At 41.7% G+C, this 22,916-nt stretch overlaps 1 protein-coding gene across 2 annotated transcripts; it reads left to right on the top strand.

The window, feature by feature from the left end:
* Window positions 1–35: 35 nt before the first annotated feature.
* arhgef37 (Rho guanine nucleotide exchange factor (GEF) 37) lies at window positions 36–22,204 on the top strand. 2 transcript variants are annotated; one of them, XM_052072028.1, is made up of 16 exons: window positions 36–142; window positions 3,985–4,182; window positions 4,468–4,514; window positions 7,403–7,784; window positions 9,480–9,609; window positions 9,861–10,008; window positions 10,076–10,275; window positions 10,533–10,663; window positions 11,231–11,335; window positions 11,429–11,542; window positions 11,618–11,787; window positions 12,080–12,227; window positions 12,298–12,426; window positions 13,308–13,503; window positions 15,809–15,996; window positions 19,383–22,204. In XM_052072028.1, the coding sequence occupies exons 4-16, from the start codon at window positions 7,416–7,418 to the stop codon at window positions 19,596–19,598; spliced, it is 2,244 nt and encodes a 747-aa protein (XP_051927988.1). In that variant the 5' UTR covers window positions 36–142; window positions 3,985–4,182; window positions 4,468–4,514; window positions 7,403–7,415; the 3' UTR covers window positions 19,599–22,204. The 2 variants fall into 2 exon arrangements, with proteins under 2 accessions (XP_051927988.1, XP_051927978.1); XM_052072018.1 differs by lacking the exon at window positions 4,468–4,514.
* The last annotated feature ends 712 nt before the right edge of the window (window positions 22,205–22,916 follow it).

Below are 22,916 nucleotides of genomic sequence, written 5' to 3'. Positions count from 1 at the left end.
AACGAGACATCCCGTTTGTCAGGTAATCTCGCGAGTTTCACAGGCGTGCTGCAGGATTGACTGAAGAGGTGCGTGGCTGCGCGCAACTTCAGAGTGACCACAAGGACGGATTTTGCCCGTGTTGAAAAGGGACCGCGACAAGGTAACTAAAATCGTTTTATACTTTGACGTGAATAATAATAATAATGTAGCGTTTCATACATTATTAAAACCAACGGCGGCTTTTAGCTGCGTTTAGCACTCGGATTTGAGGGCATTTAAACCTTTTTTTAAAAAACAAATGTACACATAACATGTCAACCGAATGATGGAAACTACCAGCAGAAAGTCTCGATTTGTGTGTGTCTGTGTGCGTGTGTTTCCACACTTGGGTAGATAATAAAGTTGTAATCTTTTGTGGAAAAAAATTGAGAAATAATTCATGATGTTTGCAGGGATGATTCTTAATGTTATGCGAAAAAAAATGTGTGAGAAAAAAGTTGAAACGTTACATAAATACGGTAGTTGGTTTTATCAGAAAAAAGAAATATTAAGAGAAAAAATGGCAATGTTATATGTACAAAGTGTAACTCAACAAAATCTTAGCAAGTATTTGTTTTGAAATAACATCAAAGTCGTACTTTTTTCCTGGAAAATATTTGCTTACCAGAATAAATCATATTTTACATATGTAATCCTTGGTGGAAAAAAGGTGGTTATATATAATAATAATAATAAATTAATTAATAAAAAACATATAAAAATAAATTCGTTATGTTCCAAGAACAAAATCGTCTTAATATCCATCTATCAATTTTCAACACCGCTTATCTTGAACAGTGTTGCAGGAGGGTGCTGGAGCCTATCCCAGCTTACTTTGGGCGAAACACGGGCAACATACTGCTGGTCGTAGGTCAATCGCAGGGCACGTATACAGATGAACAACCATTCACACCCACATTCACAACGTCACTGAATGGGAACCGATGCTATGCTGCCCACATGCAAATTACGTGTGTGTACCCAGTAGTCATGCCCCTTGCATGGTGTAGAGCCTACACCCTCATCAACTGCTCAATCCCTGAGCTGCCGTTTGCTTATAAATTTCAAAAAATAAAGTTGCACTCTAAAAAAAAAAGAAAATAGTCTTACTTTACCAGCATAAAATGTATTTTTTTGTATCCAGATGGTATGAGGGGGAAAAACTCGGAGAAATAAGGGTAAAGAAAGAAAACAAAGTGGTAATACCAAAAAAAAGGCATAGGTAATGTTCTGAGAAGAAAATCATCGGGCAACCAAAAATGTATAATTGGATCAGAATGAAATCTTACTTTTTAAACAGGAAATGGCTGCAATTTACCCTGTTTGAACATAATATTGAAAAGAGTAATAATGAAAGAAAGTGGTGATGAAACAAAATAAAAATCTGAGTAAAAACATAGCACAACAAAATACTTTTTTGAGGAAAGCGATTCCTGTCGTGTTTGCCATTCTGGGACTTGGTAGAATCTGGTCACAAACCTGAAATTACACTTAATTACACAGGGGTCAAGCCTGTGGTATAAATCAGTCTACTGCTCTCCTTGATGATTTTGCTTGGCTTTGTTTCTCTTGCTTAACCTATGGTGTATCATGCCCTTTCTTGAAGAGATCACATAATGAAGAAGAAACTGTTCTGCTTTTTGTTTTTGCAAGGATAGGTAGTCACACCCACAGAAAGAAAAGAATGTGTGCTGCAAAATAAAAATAAAAAAAAGCTAATTAATTTCTCTTTAAGGCATGTTTTTTTAACAGTCTACGTATAAATGATATAAAAATGCACTGACAAAAAAGATCAAACTCAGTCTGAGCCTTAAGTTGAATTGTGTGTGTGTTTCAGTAAAAAAAAATTAAAATAATCTAAATAAGTTGTCATGTTTTAATGTTTCCATTTTTGATTGTCGTGAGACAATGGAAAGAACATGTGATACACAGAATCGCTAATGATCCTCTCATTGTTTGACATATGTATGACATGCTATGAGTCTTTTTATATGGAAAACGGTTGGAGTGCGTGTGAACACTGGTTTCGAGTATGCCCAAGCTCCAATGCTGTAATTACAGCAGATGCATTTTCCGGTTTAAACTACCAATTGACGTCATGCCTCTACTTGCAGTCTTCTCATCAGATTAGGTTTATGAGTCTCATTCTCCATTCTTTTTTTTCATTTTTCAATTTCTAGTCTCATGAAATTATTTTTTCCTTGCAATATTTACACTATAGCACCGCCTGACTTTTTTTTGAGTCGCAATTTTTAGACTTGTACTATTGAGACTTAAATCGATAATAATATTGAATTTCTAACTTTAGCCTTGTTATTGTAAAACTTTGTAATGATTGTGGATTTATTCTCGTCAATTTATGTTGGAATATTTGCAACTTTATTTTTTGTAATATGGGGATTCTATTGCTAAAAATGCAAATCTATTTGTGCCGTACATTAAATATCTCCCAAAATGTTGCCAGTCATGTTCATGTTTTGGCAACTGCGACAACACTGACGAGTTGTTCGCTTCAGGAATGTGGTCCCGCAGCATTTTCAGCTCTCCACTGCAATGAATTCCTTCCTTCTCTCAAGTCGATTTTGATTAGATCATGCAGCACGGCATGACCCAGTAGTCATGGCCCTACTCGACTGACAAAATCCGTGTCCTACCAGGTAGTATTTGTAGCTGTATAGACCATATACAGTACTATTCTAGGTATGACCTGTATGTTTGGCTCCTTGTTACAAGCGAGCCACTGCTCATTCATAGCTCGTTGGTCGAGCTGATTGGTCTTTGTCATTGTGACGTTCATGGTGAGAAATGACAAGAATAAACGCCCAAGCTAACTTCAGCTGCCCTGTTGACTTGGATGCAGTGCTGCGTTTGGCTCACTGCCCACAGTCTCCATTGTCAAACTCAAGTCATCTGAGGAATGCGAAAGCACCTTTTGCCATTTAGTCACTTTTGCTGCCAACTTGCAGAATACAAATTGATAACTTTTAGAATTTATGCAAATGGTAAAAAAAAAAAAGACCACATCATGTTTACACATGCACGCATCATCTGATTATGTGATCACTCTTCTCGCAATGTATTCAGAGTATACTGTAAATAGGGATGTTCCATTCGGGGTTTTAAGCTGCCGATACTGATCGTCCTTGAGTGTGATCGGCCCATACCGATCTGATGGATACTGGTTGAGGACTGCTGGTATAGGCTCCAGCACTCCTGTGACCCTTGTGAAGATAAGCGGCTCGGATAATAGATGGATGGATGAATAATTATCACAATTATTTCGATTGAGATTGGGATCACAATTCATACAATGATTATTCATTGATTTCAAAACGTAGTATTGAACTACTAAAACACAACTACTCGGAACTAGCATCATAGCTTCATGCCTTTCATACCTGCATGTTGAACACTTGATTCTGTTCCTTTTGTCAAGTACAAAATGACCTATAGTACGTAGTAAAAACTCAATTCCTGTGAAGTCGGGATGCCATGTTTTGGCAAGATATTTAATGTTCAATATGATGAACTTTAGGAAATGCTTATTAACGTAGAATTTTATGGCTGCAACACATTCTAAAAAAGTTGTTGACCACTGTGTTCCATCACCTTTTCTTTTAACAACATTCAAGAAACGTTCGGGAACTGAAGACACTAACTGTTGAAGCTTTGGAGGTGGAATTATTTCCAATTCTTGCTTCATCAACAGTCTGTGGTCTCCGTTTTTGTATTTTATGCTTCATAGTGCACCACCAATTTTCAAAGGGAAACAGGTCTGGACTGCAGGCTGAAGCAGAAATCAAAATCACTATTACATTTTGATGAATTGCTCAGCCGTATTCTGCTGTGAAAATAAAGAGATGAAAAATAATCTGACCCCACCCCCACCCAAAAAAAAGTCTTACTTTTTTACCCTTTGTTGCTACTGTTATAAATCTTCCAAATCAAAATTGTCTCTCACAGAACAACATGACGGGCCAAGTGGGAGAATACAGCACGTCCTGCAATGCTTTTGTCTCCCGCCAGAGCACCACTTCAGTCACTCTGATGCTTTATTAGGCCCAGGAAGCCCCTCCGGTGGGGAGGGGTGGGACGGCAGACATTCTGATTGGTCCTCAGGAGCCCTATGTGGAGCTGTCCACCAATTGAATTTGCGTCAGGGTGAGTGTCGCTTCCTCTTCCCTGCTGCTGGCTGCTGCAGTCAATCAGCTTATTGTGCATGCATGCGTGCGTCTGTGTGAGCGTGTGTGCGTGTGTGCCCCCGCCCCCACCTTCCTGTTTTCCTCTACCAAACAGCTCTCCCCAGCCTCACACACTATCGTGAAACAGCACTCAGACACTGGTGCCACATGAGGCTCTGCATTGTGTGTGTGCACGCGCGTGTGTGTGGTTGTGAGTCAGTGGAGAAATTTATACCAGCTTGTGCGTGTCTTTTCCATGCAACAGGAACACTGCGGATCATTGCAGATACATTGAAAAGTCTTATTCACAAGGTTTGTGTTGTTGTTTTGTATTTTGAGCATGAGAAAGTACTTTTGCATTGTAACTTGTTGGTGTTAAAGCTCATTTTACTGGATGTTTACTGGACTCCTGCATACTCACACGGAGACACAGCGAAAACACCCAATGGTTAAAATAAAACAGAAGGTAACTTAAATCCATGATGATAATCTACAAATCTTTCCCTAAAATGAAATAAGAGAGGCAATTTGTGTAGCTGGTGTGCCAATGTTTTAATTCATCCATCAATTTGAACGGCTTATCCACAAGTGTAAAAACTAGAAAAGTGAACGTTGAGTTCACTGTGGAAGAACAAGCCTTTTGGAATGAAGTAGAGATTGTGTTTAGCCATCATAATCAACTTTCTTGAATCCGTTTTAAACCCAACCTAGGTTGAAAATGTCATTCGAAACACTTCACGCGTGCTCGCAACCCACTTTCAAACTGCAAGCCAGTCTTAAAGCCCTAATTTGACACAGCAACCCTTATTTGAAACCCTAACCTTGGCTTGAAACTGACATTTTAAGGCCAGCTAATCTGAAATGGGCAAATTTACCTGTTGTGATTGACTTGAGTACAATATTTGAAATTTACGCCCAAGATACATGTGTATTTTTGGTTCATTTGTTTGCCAGCCTTTCTTTTTTTTTCACTTGCAGGGCAGGTATGAAAACAATACTTTGTTAAAAAAACAAAAACAACACTGAAACAAGAATTTGTACTGAATTATAGACCTGACCGGTTTTTGACTGTCGTTGAGGATATTTACAGTACCGGTAAGTCATTGGTTCTTTGTTACAGAATACATTCAAGGTCATCTTTATTGTCAAATATGCTTATGTATGACATGCAGCATAGATGACATTTCTTCATTCATTCATTGTTTATGTTTATGGGTGGTCCTCCTTTCTGTCAGATCAAAATTCTTTCATGTATGGTACTGGCAGACATCATTTTTGTTTTCATAGAAACATACTCTGTACCATTTAAGATAAGATACATTTATTTCTCCCACACTGGGGAAATTTGCAGTCGACAGCAGCAAAATTGGGAAGTGGGGGGCTGTAGAAAAGAAAAAACAAAGTGTTGCATGCACAAAATAAGTCAATGTTTCAGAAAAAGAACTGTACACAGTATAGAATACAATATAAATATAAGTTGCATATATGCAATTTATCACATACATAAGGGAGCTGTGCTATTTACAATGGTTCCAGGTTTTCACGCATGATTATTCAGCAGCTTGACAGCAGTCGGTAGGAACGGGCGGCGGTATCTCTCCTTGCAGCGCGAGTGTAACAGTCTCTGGCTGAAGGAGCTTCCCAGTGCTGTCAAGGCTGGCTGGAGGGGGTGGGAGGGACTGTCCATCATAGCTTTTAGCTTAGCTCGCATCCTCCTGTTGCCCACCTCCTCCAGAGTGTCCCGGGAGCAGCCCAGGACGGAACTGGCCCTCCTGACCAGTCGCTCCAGTTTCTTTCTGTCCCAGGGCGAGATGCTGCCTGACCAGCAGACAGTGCCATAATGGATGGCCGAGGCCACCACCGAGTTTATAAAGGCAAATGTGCCATTTTGATGTTGTTTGACGAGTTCACACAGTGCAATGGTGGATAACTCGTTAGCACATCCGCCTCACCGTTCAGAGGTCGTGGGTTCAAATCCGGTCTCCAGCCTTCTTGTGTGGAGTTTGCATGTTCTTGCTGTGCTCTTGTAGATTTTTTTTTTCGGTTACTGCGACTTCCATCCACATTCCAAAAACATGCAGGGGAGCTTGATTGAAAACACAAGTTTGTCCTTCCGTGTGGATATGAGTGTGAAAAGTTGTTGGTTTATATAGTATGTGCCCCGTGATTGGCTGGCGACCATTTCAGGATGTAACACGCTTCTCGCCCAAAGTCTGCTGGAAAAGACTCATGCAAACGCTTGACGCGTCAGGAGGATAAGCGTTACTGGGATTGGATGGGTGACTCAGTAAATCAAAGCGTTTTGATGTCTGGAATCTGAACCTTTGCCCTGAGAAAGACCTTGCCACCGGATCCCTCTGAATTAAATTTGAAGACTCCTGCCCGAACTCTTGCATAATCCCTCCCACCCCATAAATAAAACAACACCAAAACTTGCTTAAAACCCTAACTCATCACCCTACTTTGAGACCCTAGCCCTGTCTTGCAACCCTTAATTTTAAACCCTTAGCCAGGCTTGAAACTCCAACTCGTTTGGAGCCTGAAATTAAAACACCAAACCAATCATCGAACCTTAAGAATTGTAACACAGGCCTCAAACCTTAATCTTGAAATTTTGACCAAAGCTTGAAACTTTCAATTCATCGCTCAATTTTAAAATCCTAACCCTCACATAAAATCCCAAATTTGAAGTCCTAACCCTTGTGTGAAACCTTTGTAGTTGTGATCATAGTGATTGTAGTTGACTTAGTGATCAAAGTTATTACAACATAATGAAGACTTACTGTCGATGTCATGATAAATGACAGTGTTGAACTACTGTAACGGATTATTTCAATGCCTGACATGGGATCCTAGTTTCACGCAATAGGTTCCTTGATTTGAGTCATCGTAGTCGCTGCAATGCTAATTGTCACAGTAGTGCGCCCCCATATGCTTTGTCAGCGTCTCGCTCGGCCTCCTGGTGAGTTGAGTTGAGCCTCAACCCTTCCATGACAAAACTTTAGTGGCTGCTTGCTGCTTTCCGTTGGTCGCTTCACAATAACAAAGCCTCGTCACCTGTGGATCCCCCACCCCCACCCTTCTCTTTGTGCTCCTCAAAGCCTATCACACAATTGTCTCTGCTGTCTTTAATTAACAGAGCTTGTATCCCGTGCTACTTTGAATGTCAGTAAAAATGTTCTTCTCTTGTATTCATTTAGAGTGATCTCCATCATGGAGGTGCCCACGATGCTTCCACCTGTGCCCTTCCCTCGCACTATTTTTAATCCCTCGCTGTCTCCTCTGGGCGCCACGGAGAACCTCCCCCAGAATGAGCCGCCACCAGAACATGAAAAGCTCCAGGAGGAGAACGATTTGGAAGACGATGCATTTGGAGAGGATGAAGAGGAGAAAAGTCCCGATGCGATGGTTCCCTCGGGGGAGGAGGTGGAAAAGATGGCGGAGGAGGAGAAGGTGGCGAAAGAGAGAGCGGCACAGAGGCAGCTGATGTCCATCCAGGAGCTGGTGCAGTCTGAGAGGAATTACCTGAGAATGCTGCAGGTCAGCATGCTCACCATCAGGAGCAACCTGCAAAAATTACAGGTACATCATACCATTGCATGCATCGACGATACATATAAAGAAATACATATCAAACGGAGATCTCGCAGCACACCAAGGTTAATTAACATAGTAACTTATTGATATTCACTGGCCACTACATTAGGCAGGCAGGCTTGAAAGTCTAACCATGGCTTAAAACCCCAACCTTGGTCTCAGACCCTGAATTTGAAACCCCGACCACTATTTGGAAAATATTTCATCACATAGTCATACGCTTAAAGCCTTTTAAAAAGCTTTATCACTCTCCGAAGCATCTGTTGGATCGGGTTTTGGTTGATGGTGAGGTCCAATGCAGCCCTTCCAGACTTTCCCTCGCTATGCCCAAACACTTGCTCTCAGCATTTTCTCTTTTCATAAATGGTGGTCCTAGCAGGCCTTCTGCAGGGTGGTTTGTCAAGAACAGATCTTGCTTCTAGAAACTTGCCACCGATAACGCAAATTGCACGACGCGTTGGAGCAATTTCATGCCTATATAGCTTCTCACAATTATGCTGGAATGCAGTCAGGTACAGAAAAACAATTTTGTAATGCTGCCCCAGTGTCACTTGGCAAGCCATTGGCATAGAAGTGATAAGCTTACAAAACCTGCAAAACCAGGCACTGCTCGCCTTACATCTATGCCACTGATATCCAAAACAAAAGAGAAAAAAAGGAACTGTGAAGTGACTTTTGGACAACTTTTTATGTTTAAAAGGGTGATCACAGAAATGGTCGCCAAAAAGTAGCAATATTAGTCGTAGACATCTGAATGAGGAGACGTGATCACATCTCCTGATTTACAGTCAAAACATCAGCGGCTTGTCTGCTTTGTGCTGCCTCTGTGATTGTTAATCACGGTGAAGGTAATGGAATCTGGCTTTATGGAAATGATAACGCATGATGCAGATGCTAATCGACCGTGTGAGAAAATCAAGCGTGGTGCTCCTCAAGCAGAAAAAAAAACATGCAAGTGTAATGTATACGAGATAATGTATACGAGAGAATAAACCCAAATATCTGAAGAGTTAATGCTTGTTAAAAAAAAGAGTGCTGAGGGAATAAACCATTGTGACTTGTGAAGAAGGGCCTCATTGTCACAACGTTGCCACTGTGCAGCATTGTTAAATGCTCAAGATGCAGGCTTGTTTTCAGAGCATAGTGTCAATTGTTCAATGTCTCACTGGTAAGTCCGCCTACTGTTGCCGCATCTGACCTAATCAACAGTGATGGGCCACATTGTTTCCTTAATGTTACTCATTGCAAATTTCCCCAGTGTGGGACAAATAAAGTTGATCTTATCTTATTGCAAGGGCATCTTATTATTGGAAACTGATGTAGTTTGTACCATAAGTTGTTAAACTGTCTGTGTAATGTATGATAAACAGTCAAAACATGCCCAGTGAGAGGCATCGTGAAGTTGTTTGCACTTTACAGGGGGCGCTAGTGAGTCAGTTTTGAGGGGGTTGTGTCTGAAACTTTGGTGACATGTTGATTTTGTAAAAGCATTCACAAAGGCCTTTTTGTTCAATTGAAACATTGAAATCCCGTAAAACGGCTGTTATGTTACCGATTATTGGCGGTAGGAGAACAATTTATTCAGCCACGCCAATAAAAACAAAAACATCTTGATAGTAACACAAGAGAGAGGTTTTGTTGTTTCACAGAGTGTCGCTCTGCGTGTTGTTTTGGTTGCAGCCTCCGTTGGCCAACCTGGACAGCATGTTCCTGTACGTGCAGGATGTGATGGATGTGTCCAGTCGTTTCCTCAGTCTGCTAAATCAGAAGCAGCTTCAGCCCGGAGAGCCGGTCTTCCTGGAGACGCTGTGTAAGTGAGAGCGCCACAACCTCCACCTATTTTTTTTCCACCAGCATTTTTATGTTCACACTTCCTGCCAGGAACGTCGCTGCTTTGGGAGCAGGGAGGATTTCCCTAGAAAGCCAAGATATTGATATTGAATTATCGTCCAGCACTTGGGCCAATTTCACTTTCAAGATGTACTTTTTCAAGAAAAATCTAGACTGTGTGTGTGTGAGCTCAAACTCTTCATAAATTCCCCTTGTCTGACTTTCCAACAGGTGACGCGTTCCTCAGCCTGTCCTCCAATATCGAGGCAGCCTACAAGGAGTACCTGGCCAACTACAACCGTGTTACCATGGTGGAGAACTCCTATAAACAGAAGGAGGCGCTCTGGGAGCAGATTGTCCAAGTCATCAAGACATCAGCGTAAGTTTTTAAACGTTCACAGGCCAAAGGTTCCTGACTCGATGTCCTCACATATGTGATTCCACAGGCCTGAAGTGAATGCCAGTTCCCTGAGTTTCTTTCTGGTGATGCCAGTGCAGCGTATTGCTCGCTATCCTCTCCTGCTGCAGACAATCCAGAAGCACACGGACTCACAGCACCAGGCATACACGCTGCTGGAAAAGACGGCACACACCTCCATTGCCATAAACTGTCGCATCAATGAGTACAAGCGCTTCCGGGAAGTCGGTAAGAAGCGCGATAGTACTGCGATTTATCCATTTGTGTTCATATTGTATTTAATTGAAAGATGTTTGTTGTTTTTTTTCTCTTCTTCTTTCTACATACATTCTTGCTGCTGGAGGCTGTAAATTTCCCCATTGTGGGACAAATAAAGGATATCTTATCTTATCTTATCTTAAAATAAAACCTCTCAACAGACTTTAGATCAGGTAACGGGATGGTTTGAAGCTCTTTTTTTTTGTTTTTTTTTGGCATCCTCACAGCCGACAAGTACAAGAAGAGCGAGGCGTTGAGCATCATGGACAAGATAAACCGATTGAATTCACACAGCATTGCTAAGAAAACAGCCAGGATCGGACAGTTCATCAAACATGAGACCGGCATAGTTCCCAAGGTACTACACACATCCTCTTTCATCTCAAACCGCTTCAAACAACAAAGCGTGTGACGGAAAAGTGGTTAGGACTGCACGACTGTCCGTGTTTTATGTTATGTTTTGTGTTTATTATTTTACTTTATGTTAACTGTTTTGTAAAGCGCTTTGTTACAGCTGCCGCTGTTGTGAAAGCGCTATATAAATCAGCATGTATTGTATTGTATATTGTATCTCACTCACACACCAAACACACACTTCTTAGCTAAAGATAATACCAAAGACGGGAATTGAGTCATATGACTTGACTTTAGTTAGACTGAAGTTGCTCATTTTAAGACCTGGGACTCGCTTTCCAAAAACTTGGGAGCTGCTTGACTTGGGACTTGGTGTCTAAGTGATTCGACTTAGGTTAGACTTGATTTACATGACTTGACAAGTCAACTTGTTTATGGTTTCAAATCTGCATTTTAATACAGTTTGCCTTTTTCGGCAGGAAAAAAAACCCCAAGTTTTTTTTGTTTTTGTTACGCTCGTGCAAACCTGGCAAGCTTGACAGCGTCACTTACTGTATGTGTTCTGTTGCAGCTAGTGGATGAGGAATTTGATGCACTAGAAGACTTCTTTTCTGTCCTTGAGCACGGCACCTTGCAACTCCTAGACAATGTGGAGCTCTACCTCCATCACCTCCAGGTAGCTACACCTTACTGGACCAACTTAGCATTGGAATAAGTTGCCTTGCAAAAGCATCTGTGATCATGCCTATCATCTTTGTCTGATTGGCAGACTTTCCTGGACTGCAAAACGGAGGCGTTTGACTTGGACATGGATGGCGAGAAGGTGCCCATTTGCTATAAGGAGATCACCACTGGACTCAGACAGTGGATCCTACCTGAATTTGTGAGTCACTGGCCAGCATCCACGAAGATCACTTCAATATATTGATGATTGATGTCGTCACTGTTAACCTCGCAGGAAAAGAGGATTAGGACGTTGATCCACAAACCTTTGTGTGCACTCCGTGACCTCCTGGCAGGCCCAAGGAACCTGATCCGTAAGCGGCTGCATAAGCTGCTTGACTATGAAATGATCGAGGCCAAGTCTTCCCTCAGCTACGATGAGCAGGCCATTGCCAACACGTATAGGTGAGGACTTGGTCGTATCTGCCAAATACCTTGGCATTTTCTCAAATTAAAATAGAAATACATATACTGTGTTCTCATGTATACAATACTTGCTAAGGGAAACTGGCAAGGATAAGTCCATCTTGGAAGCACATGCTGAAAATCGCCAAAATGACTTTGAGCAACCAAAATTGCAGACGTCCTGTGTCGTTTCAGACATGGATTCCTGAGACTTTCACCGCAACCAAATTGAATATTGCCAAGTGAAACGAATGTGGGTCCTCACAGAGGTGTTGTGGTGCTCTTCTTGCAGGACGATGAACACGTTGCTGCTTAATGAGCTCCCCAAATTTAACACCTTAGCGTTGCAAATGATCTGGAGCATGTTGGGAACATTCAGTTGCCTCCACAAAGACCTTGCCTCCGACTTGGAGCAGCTCTTCCTGAGCTTTGCGCAACAGGTATCCGCCTCCGGATGCGAGCCTTTACCGTTTTAGACCTGTTCCCAGCATGCATTTCATCTCCTCCCAGCTTCCTCACAGCTCTTTAGACACTGGTGCATTCTGGGAATGGGCTGAGATGGCGGTGCTGGCAGAGGCGAGGAGGCTGGATACTTTGGGTCAAAGTGTGGAGCAAACGCTACTGCGGCCCGCCTCTCTGGTCTGTACACATCTCAACATCTATTTTTACCCGCCCTATTCGCTTACTGTTTTGTTTGCCACCCCGCTTCTGTGATGAAGAATTCATTTTTGGCTGCGGTTTAGAGAAGCATATCGATTTGTTGTTATTTATTTATTTTCTAAAAATGCATTTGCATTTTGTTGGTTTTACAGTAGTGGTTTGAAAGTGCTCAACTGTCAGCTGGAGCTGACAGGGCCGAATGTTAGGACATTTTCATTTAAAATGAGTAATTAATTTAAAAATACTAATCGACTGTTGGTGCACATTTACAATTTATATGATACGTTTGCATGTTCTCCCCGGGCCTGCGTGGGTTTTCTCCGGGTGCTCCGGTTTCCTCACACATTCCAAAAAAAACATGCGTGGCAGGCTGATTGAACACTCTAAATTGTCCCTAGGTGTGAGTGTGAGCGTGGATGGTTGTTCGTCTATGTGTGCCCTGCGATTGGCTGGCAACTGATTCAGGGTGTCCCCCGCCTACTGCCCGGAGACGGCTGGGATGGGCTCCAGCACCCCCCGCGACCCTAGTGAGGATCAAGCGGTACGGAAGATGAATGAATGAATGAATGAATGATACATTCTTGCATTAATTAAATCATTCATTCTCCGATTCTTCGATGTTAAATCAAAAACAATGAAAATTGATTCACTATTATTAGTAAATATGAGACCATAGTAGTGTAACTATAAACCCCAATTTACAATGCATGGAAGAATGTTGGTAACGTGGACCAAACAAGATGCAATTGTCCATTCTGCTCAGTCACTGGCTCATTGGCTCACATACTCAGCAGGACAAGCTGCGTTACATCACAAGTGACAAGTGATTTTTCTCCCCATCCTTCTTGCCCGGTGGTCAGCCCCTAAACTCGTCCTCGCAGCAGCGACTCCAGCAGTTGACGAACAAGCACAGTTCCGACAAGATCTACCAGGTGCTGAGCGCTGTGGTGGGCACCCGAGACCTGGACCTTAACCTCGCCAAGGGAGAGCTCGTGGCCGTCATCAGCCAGGCAGATACCCGCGGAGACAAACGAAGGTGGCTTGTCGATGCCGGAGGTGAGTGTTTGGGTGCCCACTGGACACCTACTGTAATTTAAGTATGCCATATATCGGTACTGCTCAGCCTTCCTTGACCGAAGAGCTACTTTTCAAGCAACCAACCTCCCGCGATCGACCCGTTAATGTCAAGTCAAGTCAACAGTATTAAAAGAGCACTTTCAAACAGCCATCGCTGCATACAAAGTGCTGTACATGGAGCGATTTAACATACACAATTAACAGTAAGACGAAATGGTAATAAAGGCGATAGAAAGCACCAAGCAGTAAAATCATGCTGAGTCATCATGAATCATGATTCATACATGCGCATGCATCCATAAGCGCATACGTGTTCAATGATGAGTAGTAGCCATAACGGATCCTAAGACGAACGAAACAAAAAAACAAGCTAGATACAAGACAAGACTGAGTTTGTAAAAGGGAACTCACTGCTTGCCTTGGTGGCATACTTTAAATAGGGAGGAAGATATGCACTTTTGTAGATCACGTGTACTGTTTTAAAATGCTGCTCCTGGCGCTACAAATCTCCATTCTTTGACAATGCCGTCAGTGAATTGCCACTCAAATAAACTTTCAATGAGAATCAACAAAAAATTGATACATCTCCGATCGTTAGCTGCAATTGCAGACTGCTGACCGTTAACAACTTGCAGGTTATGCGTCACCGCAAGTTAACGGTGACCTAAGTTATTTTATTTGTTTGATACTCTTTTGTGAAACTCAAAGGATGCTTAGGATGCAGCGTACAACAAATACAAAAATATATCATTAATAATGCATACACACACAATTTTCTACGCTCCTTGCCGTCATCACTCCTGTCATCGAGCATACTTACAACGAATTCTTACCGAGACAGTTCCATGTATTTAACATTATTTTAGCTTTATATGAGTATTCTTAGCACTTAAACTGATTCTGACTACAGTATTCAATTGAGTGCAGCGCAGTAATGCAGCTCACTGACGCCATCTTGTGGGTTGAGGTGGCCATCCTTTTGCAGTTATTGAAGTTGTAGTATGGACGTTGTCTGTAAGCCATGAAAGACTAGACTGCATTTGATAACATGTCACCAATAATAGAGGAAATTAGCACTTGAGTCACTGATTATCGGCGGTCGATTAGGAACATCTTCCAGGATTGTTAACCCTGTAATAGGGTCAGTGCTGGATCTGAATGGGAAGCAACATTATCATTGGTTGCTATTCACTGCAAAAGCACCAACTTGGGCCAAAACCGGTGTCAGGCTAGCAGCAACTTTTTTTCTGGTCCAGAAGGACAGAATGACTCAAGAGACATATTAAAAGGCTAGAACGACTGACAAACGAAGTCAAAAAATACTTCATGTGAAAAAAAAGTCAAGGACAATCAAGAATCACATCTACGAGCGGGATAAAAAATGATAATTTTAAAACATTGTTCACTGTTGTCAGAGGCAAAGTCAACAACTACCTGTAAGTCAAGAACTACTTAAAAGAGAGAGAGGGAGAGAGAGAGAGAAAACAACTCAAAAAACACTTCATGAACAAATGCTTAGCCATAATACAATACAATACAATACAATACATGCTGATTTATATAGCGCTTTCACAACAGCGGCAGCTGTAACAAAGCGCTTTACAAAACAGTTAACATAAGGTAAAATAATAAACACAACACATAACATAAAACACAGACAGTCGTGCAGTCCTAACCACTTTTCCGTCACACGCTTTGTTGTTTGAAGCGGTTTGAGATGAAAGAGGAGAGAATCAAAGTGTCCTTTAACCAGTGGATCAGAGACGTCATGCTCAAAATGTGCACACGTCGGCTACAAGCTAAGTTTCAAAGTCAACAAGAAGCATTATGAAACTCAAAGGATGCTTAGGATGCAGCATCCTAATAATTATTATATATATTATAATTATAAAATTATGAAAGACACATAAAAAAAGAGTCTTATATAAAAATGGCCAAAAACTAAGTGAAGAACTGGTCATAAAAAGTCAAAACTACAAATCAAGAACTCGAATAAACAACTTAAGTCAAGAAATTTGTCATGAGCCAGACACAACACAAGTCATAATCAGTCATAAAACTAGTACTAAAACAGTTAAGACCAGAGTAGAAAGAGAGAGAAAAATAGTCAAGAGCCGCATCAAGAACCAGTAAAAACAGGTGAAGAACAAAGTCAAAAATAGTCAAAACTAGCAACGAACCTCTCAAAAGCCACTCAACAGAAGCAAAACCAGAACCTCCCACCCCTGTAATATCAAGCTGTGACTAATGAACTGACATGTGTGGTTGTGTATGTGACCCGCAGGCAGACGGGGCTATGCGCCAGCCTCCAGGTTGATCCGCTATCACCAGGCAGAAGAGGAGCCACCCCCCTCACCTCATCTGAACCTCCCGCAGGGTGACTGTGGCATCAGGAGACACTCGTATACGACAGAGCTTCAGCGCACAACCCCAACAGCAGCTGGAGTGGCATTTAGCCAGCCGTGCTTCCAGGTGACCACACTCGACTCACACACTGATACTGTGCAAGTTAAGTTAAAAGGATTCCGGGGCCAAAAAAGCGATGAACATATAAATGCTGACCTGAAAATTAATTAGGAATAACAATTGTCTTTTATACAAGGATTTTCTATTTACAACAGTAAAAGGTGCAATAACCAACCTGGTCTACCTTTGGCCACAAAGCGATGTGGGATTCTAGTTAAGATAAGCCATTATCCAAATGAAATAGAAAAACTTTTCCATTGTAAGAAGCGGAAGTTTCAATTGCAACCAGAACTCAATCAGCACCGTTAAAGCTGCCTTCAGAAATTCCAATCTATTGACTCCCTCAAATCACTGATTGTGTCTTTCTTCAAAGAGGAGCACAAGATCCCTTTCCATTAATTTTGGAACACAGCCTATTTTCATGACCATAAGGTGCACTTAAAATCTTCCAAAATGGACTAGGTGCCTTACAATGCAGGTCGCCTTCAATTCCAAAATTTTGTGAATGCTGTTGTATGATTTCAATGAGCACTCTGCTTGACTGACGAAAAAAAAACAGGATGTTCTGGAATCTGGAATGTTAAAAAATTGCGACACTTTATCTCCACAAGTCGGTACTACACAGCTGGGGTTGTTTATTGACTGGCACAAGGGCAGAAAGCCAAGAAATCAGCCTGATGTCCTTACGAAAAGCGGACATACAAATAAATCCCCCTAATAATTCCCATAATAGGTGGCTGGTTGCCTGGCGTTCTGCCCTCGAGTCAATAAACACCCACGGCTCTTTAAAATACATCAATACAGTATGAGTACAGAAATGACATTTGATTATAGTATTGACAATAATCTAGTGTTGATGTGGTGCAGAGTCTGAAATTATTCCAACACCAACGAGTATTGTGACAAGCGTGTGTGTGCGCCCATGTGCATGTTTGTGTGTGCAATTGATTGATATGATCTCACCGTGTGGTGCTGCAGCAAGTGCATGTGTGTGTGACTGATTTTCGCTATTAAAATAGTACATGTGGGTGTGAGTTAGCAATGTCAAGGTTTGTAAATGTGTGTGATTGTTTTATGTGAGCACGCAAACTAGCAAGAGAGAATAGGGTCGTATAAGCGCAATTACTTGTAATAGTATAGCACACACTGGTGTGTGTGTGTGTGTGCGTTTGCGTGTGCATGTGTGTGTGTGCAGTGCACTTCCTGATCGCCTGTCAAAATGACTGAAGGTTCAGGTGACCTCATCTAGGTGTCCCTGAGCCACATCCTATTAAAGACATTCGTAATTGAAGGCCACTTGACAGTGATAATGACGATGAAGAGTTCGTTTTTGATATAGCCTCACTTTCCTGCCAACATGTCAGGGAGAAAGTAACATTTGTTTAGAGCTCTTGGCAAGAGTACAGACAGCCACTTCAGCAAAATGCTAATTCCATGCGACTTGATGACGTCATCACTGCCAGACGTTTTAATACCGAGATGGCGACTAAATTGCAAGGACGCTGTGTCATTGGCGAACCGATCATGAGATTAGCAGTGATTGCGTGCATGTGTGTGTAAAAAGAAGACAAAGACAAAAACAAAAAGAGTTCAAATCAGCATGTTATCAGATTACAAGGGTTGAAGTAAGATCCTTGTTGATCTGAAACATTAACCTGACGTCAAAGAAGGCTTGTTCAGCATCCGTTTGACCTCTGTCCAGCGCAGTTGAACACATTACCGCAAGTCCGGTATGGAGCTCACTAATATGCCAATATGCTCAGACATTCCCCAATAAATAGTGGGCTTGTTTTTCTGCTATATTCCTTTCATATTGTACTCCGTCTGATTGTGACTTGGGGCGCATGCGGAAATTGACTATGACACCCGTGTACAACTCTGAGAGCAGGTGTGTTCTGAGAGGTATTCATTTCCGAGCGTACTTACTTCAGTCGGAGTGCCAAAAACGGGTCCGTTTTTAGGGCACTCTGAATACAGTAACTGAATGGAAAATTTGAGCAGCGCATTGAATTTCCAAACAGTCGGAGTGAACGTGCACGCTCGAAGGGTACAGTATTTCCGCACGCGCCCCAGAGTGCGATGCTAAGGGTTGGTCGTGGCTAATACTAGTGCTGTAGCAAGTCTAAAACAGGAAAGTCCTGTACTGCTAAACAACATACATTGTCTATTCAAAGGTGTTTAATCAATTCATGCATCCAACCATTTATTTTTTGAGCCGCTTTATCCTCACAAGGGTCGCGGGGCATGCTGGAGCTTATCCCAGCTGTTTTTGGGAAGTAGGCGGGGGACACCCTGAACCGGTTGCCAGGCAATCACAGGGCATCTATCTGTTTCGTATCCACAATATCATCTATTGACAAAACTTGTACTGAGCCGACCAGTCACTTATTTGAAGTTTCATCACACACTCATTGAGCCACATGGGCACTTACTTGTCCTTCGTTGTATTAACTGCTTATTCTTCATTGGTTTAACTGCTTCTTCATGTTTGGAGGTGGCAGCCTGCTTCCTACAATATGTATAATTCCAGGATCACGAATATTTTTTTTTTAAATCGAACATTTTATCAGTGGAATTTTCTATTGATATCAATCAGGTGTCGATCATGATATTGATATTCAGTTATCGCCCAGCACTAATTGGCGGCGTTGAAATTCAGTAGGCCATCAGCGGAATTCTGGCCAGCCACGGTAGAGACTCTGCTCCCCTGGTCACCCAGGGGAAAAATTGCTCCCCTTTTTTTTTCTCTCCCACTCAGTGGGCACTCATGAGACAGACTGACAAGCATGAAGTCCCGTTCTCTGGTTGTTTTGTTTTGTTTTGTTTCAATAGTTTATAGTGCCTTCTCTCCTTGGTGACGCTGCACGATATTGCGTTTGCATGGCGGTGTATCCCTCAACTCATCAATTAAGGTTGGCGTCTGATCCAAAGTTTTAGCTTTGCACAAGACACTGCTATTTTTCCTGAGCTGAGTAGGTGTGTAGCAACCACCAAGTAGGCAGGTGCTCGAGTAATGAGTGTCAAATATATGTCACGACGACGCCGAGTTCAAATCCACTTGTCATAGCATGCCCTTTGCCTTTCAAAGGCTATTGCGCGCAAATGACAAACCACATCCAGTGGATCCATCCATCCATGGCAAACTTTAACCATGTCACAAACTTGTAGAAAAAATGAATTCGATGGCATGGAAACTTAAAAAAAAAAAAAGTCACAAACCTGTCAAGAACAAGTCAACACAATGGTTAATAATTAGCTAACAGTGGTTTTTAAAAAAGTTGAAATAAATAAATCAATGAAACCCAAAACAGTTAAAAAAAAGATATTGGCATTTGTAATTTACAGTGACATGAGCTATACACATTTTTTTCATGTGCCTGGTGTGCCTACAGGTGTTTGCGGCTTATGGTTTCACGGCACGAGGGAACCACGAAGTTTCTGTGGCAGCAGGAGAGCCGGTGCGCGTACTTGAGCCTCATGACAAGCGGGGCAACCGCGAGTGGAGCCTGGTGGAGGTGCGAGGTCGACAGAGGGGCTACGTGCCCTCCAACTATCTCGCCGTGGCTCCAATCGCGGGCGTGGTGACCAACCAACAGCCATTCTGCTAGCACATCTGTGGTGGCACTTCCTGTGCAAGATGTCAACCGTGAAGAAATAGATGCATGTAAAAGGCGCACTGGTTACAACTAGTAGAACCACGTCCAGAACCAGGTAAAAGAAAAAAAAAGAACTTGAAAACAGTCAACAGTAAAGAAAAATATAAATGGTAAAAATCATGATAATGCAGCCACAACCATGTCAATATCAGTCACAATGCAAGTGGCTGTACTGTCAGGTCAAAAAAATAACAAACAGACAAGAACCCCTCCCAAAAAAGACTTAAGACTTTGTGTTTGACCTTTTTTTATTCGTTTTGCTAAGTGCTAACTTTGTTCTGGACTATTTATTTATTATTTACTTCGATCTAAACTTTTGTTGGTTGTTTTTGACTGCATCTTGACTTCTTATTTGACTTGTGACTGTGATTAGACTTCCTTTTTGATTGTTCTTAAATTGTGTCCATATCACCCCGAATTGTGGAAGGTATTTCCCCCTAACGCATCCTCCGTGGAGTCGGCAGGCTGACTGTGTTGTTAACGAGCTAGCAGCTATGCTGGCGTCACTGCATGGACACTGAAGGACCTATGCTGTTTGTTGCCAAGGAGATGGTCTCACTCAATGCCAGTTACAGGACTGTGAAGGGACGACGCTATGGGATGTCGATGATATGAAGGAAAGAACACTTTGGCTTTTTGTCTTCTCTGTGCATTTTTGTCCTTGTTTTATGTTGTTGTTGTTGGTGGTGGTGGTTTTTTAACAAAGGACTTATAATATCATTGCCGAAAGACGTGTCAGCATTTGGTAGGACTGAAACTGTAAATACAGTGCTGCCTTGAGATATGAGGGATCGACTCGGGAGTTTTATGCGATAGTCGTTTGGTCAAATTTTTATTTTGACGCGAGAGCACAAACTTGAGACAACGTTTGCCAAATAGTCAACAATTCATCATTAAGCGGTTTCGAGCTATTTAATGCCTCTCCCAGATGAAGCTTACTGTCAAAGTAAACATGTTTACTTTTTCTTTAAAATGTTTACATTGTGTATTTACAACAACTACATAGTTTAAGCATCTCCATCCACCCATTATCAGAACCGCTTTATCCTCACGAGGGTCACAGACTTGCTGGAACCTATCCCAGCTGTCAATGGGGAGTAGGCAGGGTTCACCCTGAAATGGTTGCCAGCCAATTGCAGGGCACACATAGACGAACAATCATTGCCGTTCACAATTACACCTAGGGACAATCTGGAGCGCTGTGTCAAACCCAATGCCCGGGGGCCAGATCCGGCCCAACAGGTCATTTTATGTGGCCTGCAAAAGCAAAGCATGTGTGTTAATTTGCTAAAATCTGTAACGAAATGTCAAATTGTCACGTAAACTAAATTTACGTGACACGTATTTATTTTGTAATAATTTTGTGACCCAGTTTACACTCACTCACTTGAACAATAATTGAACAAACTATTATAAGTGACTTGACTGATTTCAAAACTAATAATCTATTAATTTGTTGTGTAGAAGTGGTTTCACTGTCATAACGGCCCTCTGAAGGAAGGCGTAACTCCAAATTGACCTGCGACTAACATGGGTTTGACAGCCCTGCTCTAGAATGTTCAATTAATGTTGATGCATGATTTTTGAATGTGGAAGGAAACCGGACTATTCGGAGAAAACCCACACAGGCACAGGGAGAACATGCAAACTCCACACAGGAAGGCCAGGGCCTGGAGTCGAAACCTGGGCCTCTGCACTGTGAGGCAGACATGCTAACCAATCATCCAGTGTGACACGACCTTAAGTCCGCTTGACTAAATTCTAAAAAATTATGCTAGATGCCATTGATATACAAACAAATTTTGAACAAACGGAGGACTGGCACATGTAGACAGACAATATAAATACTCACTGACGTACTGCAATTTCTGAAGAATAACACATTTTTTGCATGAAATAAATAAATCAACGTGGTGTGATATAAATGTGTTCATACAAAAGCAAGACAATTTCTCACAATGTATAAACGTTTACTGGTACCAAGGGCTTGTGAAAACGGTGTATTTTCATTCCAATGTGACACGTGATGTCTAATTCTACAAACGAATCCATAACATTTGCTACTCACCGGAAAATCAAAGACCATTATTATAATAAACACGATGACACACTGGAAAAATTCCACATACAGAATTAAAAAAAAAAAGTCCTCATTTACTCATGGGCAATGGGCTCCTTTCCCCAATTATTCAATGTCAGTGCCACCTTGCATGATATAGACAAACACAAATATAGAAATAATCTAATACAAAAAGGCTTTTGGATTGCAAATTATATACATATACATATCAAATTTGATTCTGCCAATCAATTAATTGCCCTGGTGCATGCTTGAAATATTAACAAACATAAGTGGGTTACATCGTACAGTGTGTCTGTTTATGTGTTGCCAGTATTAACAGTGTACAATTTTGCTTTGGTTCTGTATATCGTATATATTTTTTTAACTGTTGTTTTTGATGATTAACTTATTGGCGACGTCACAATTGTCTATCTCGTTGAATGTAGCAACACACCAAAGCTAAAGATACTTCAATAAAGCTACGGAATCCAACTCATTCCACTCACGTTTTTTCTTTATTTTATTTAAGTGTTTCAAAGAATTAAGTAAATGCTTTCATTCTCCAAGTCCCACCCCCAAATGTAGATCAACCAATCACAGATCCCCAAATGTCTTGAAGTCAAACCTCTGTTGAATTATGCAAAATGATATATTTTTGGTAGTTATGTGTAAAATATTCCTATTTTGTAATAGGTCATTTGATGACAGAAAATGTGTTCTAATTTTGTCATGTAAATGTGTGTGTCAAGTTAGTTTGCTAATTTGGCAAAAAAAAAAAAGGTCCATTCTGTTGTTGGACCACACCCTCTGGACCTCGTTTTTAAAAAGAGGGACCACCACCCGGGTGTGCCAATCCAGGAGCACTCTCCCCGATGACACGTGATGTTGCAGAGGTGTGTCAACCAGGACAGCCCAACATTATCCAGCATATTGAGGAAGCCAATCGCGTGGGCACACATCGACAAACAATCATTCAAGCTCACGATCACACCAAGGGCCAATTTAAATCAACCTATCATGCGTGTTTTTAAAATGTGCGAGGCAATCCGAGTACCAGCCAGAGAGAACCCAAGCAGGAACGGAAAGAACATGGAAACAAAAATACGGATTTTACCTCCACAACATTTTTGATGGCCTGGCTACGATTGACCCTGCGAATCATACTGCAGCACACGCCAGATTTTGTCTGCCACAAAACCGCCACATTC

The sequence above is a fragment of the Hippocampus zosterae genome, chromosome 1 (assembly GCF_025434085.1).
Source record: "Hippocampus zosterae strain Florida chromosome 1, ASM2543408v3, whole genome shotgun sequence".
Taxonomy (NCBI): domain Eukaryota; kingdom Metazoa; phylum Chordata; class Actinopteri; order Syngnathiformes; family Syngnathidae; genus Hippocampus; species Hippocampus zosterae.
Note: the sequence above shows the minus strand (reverse complement) of the source record. Positions and strands in the feature narration are given on the sequence as shown.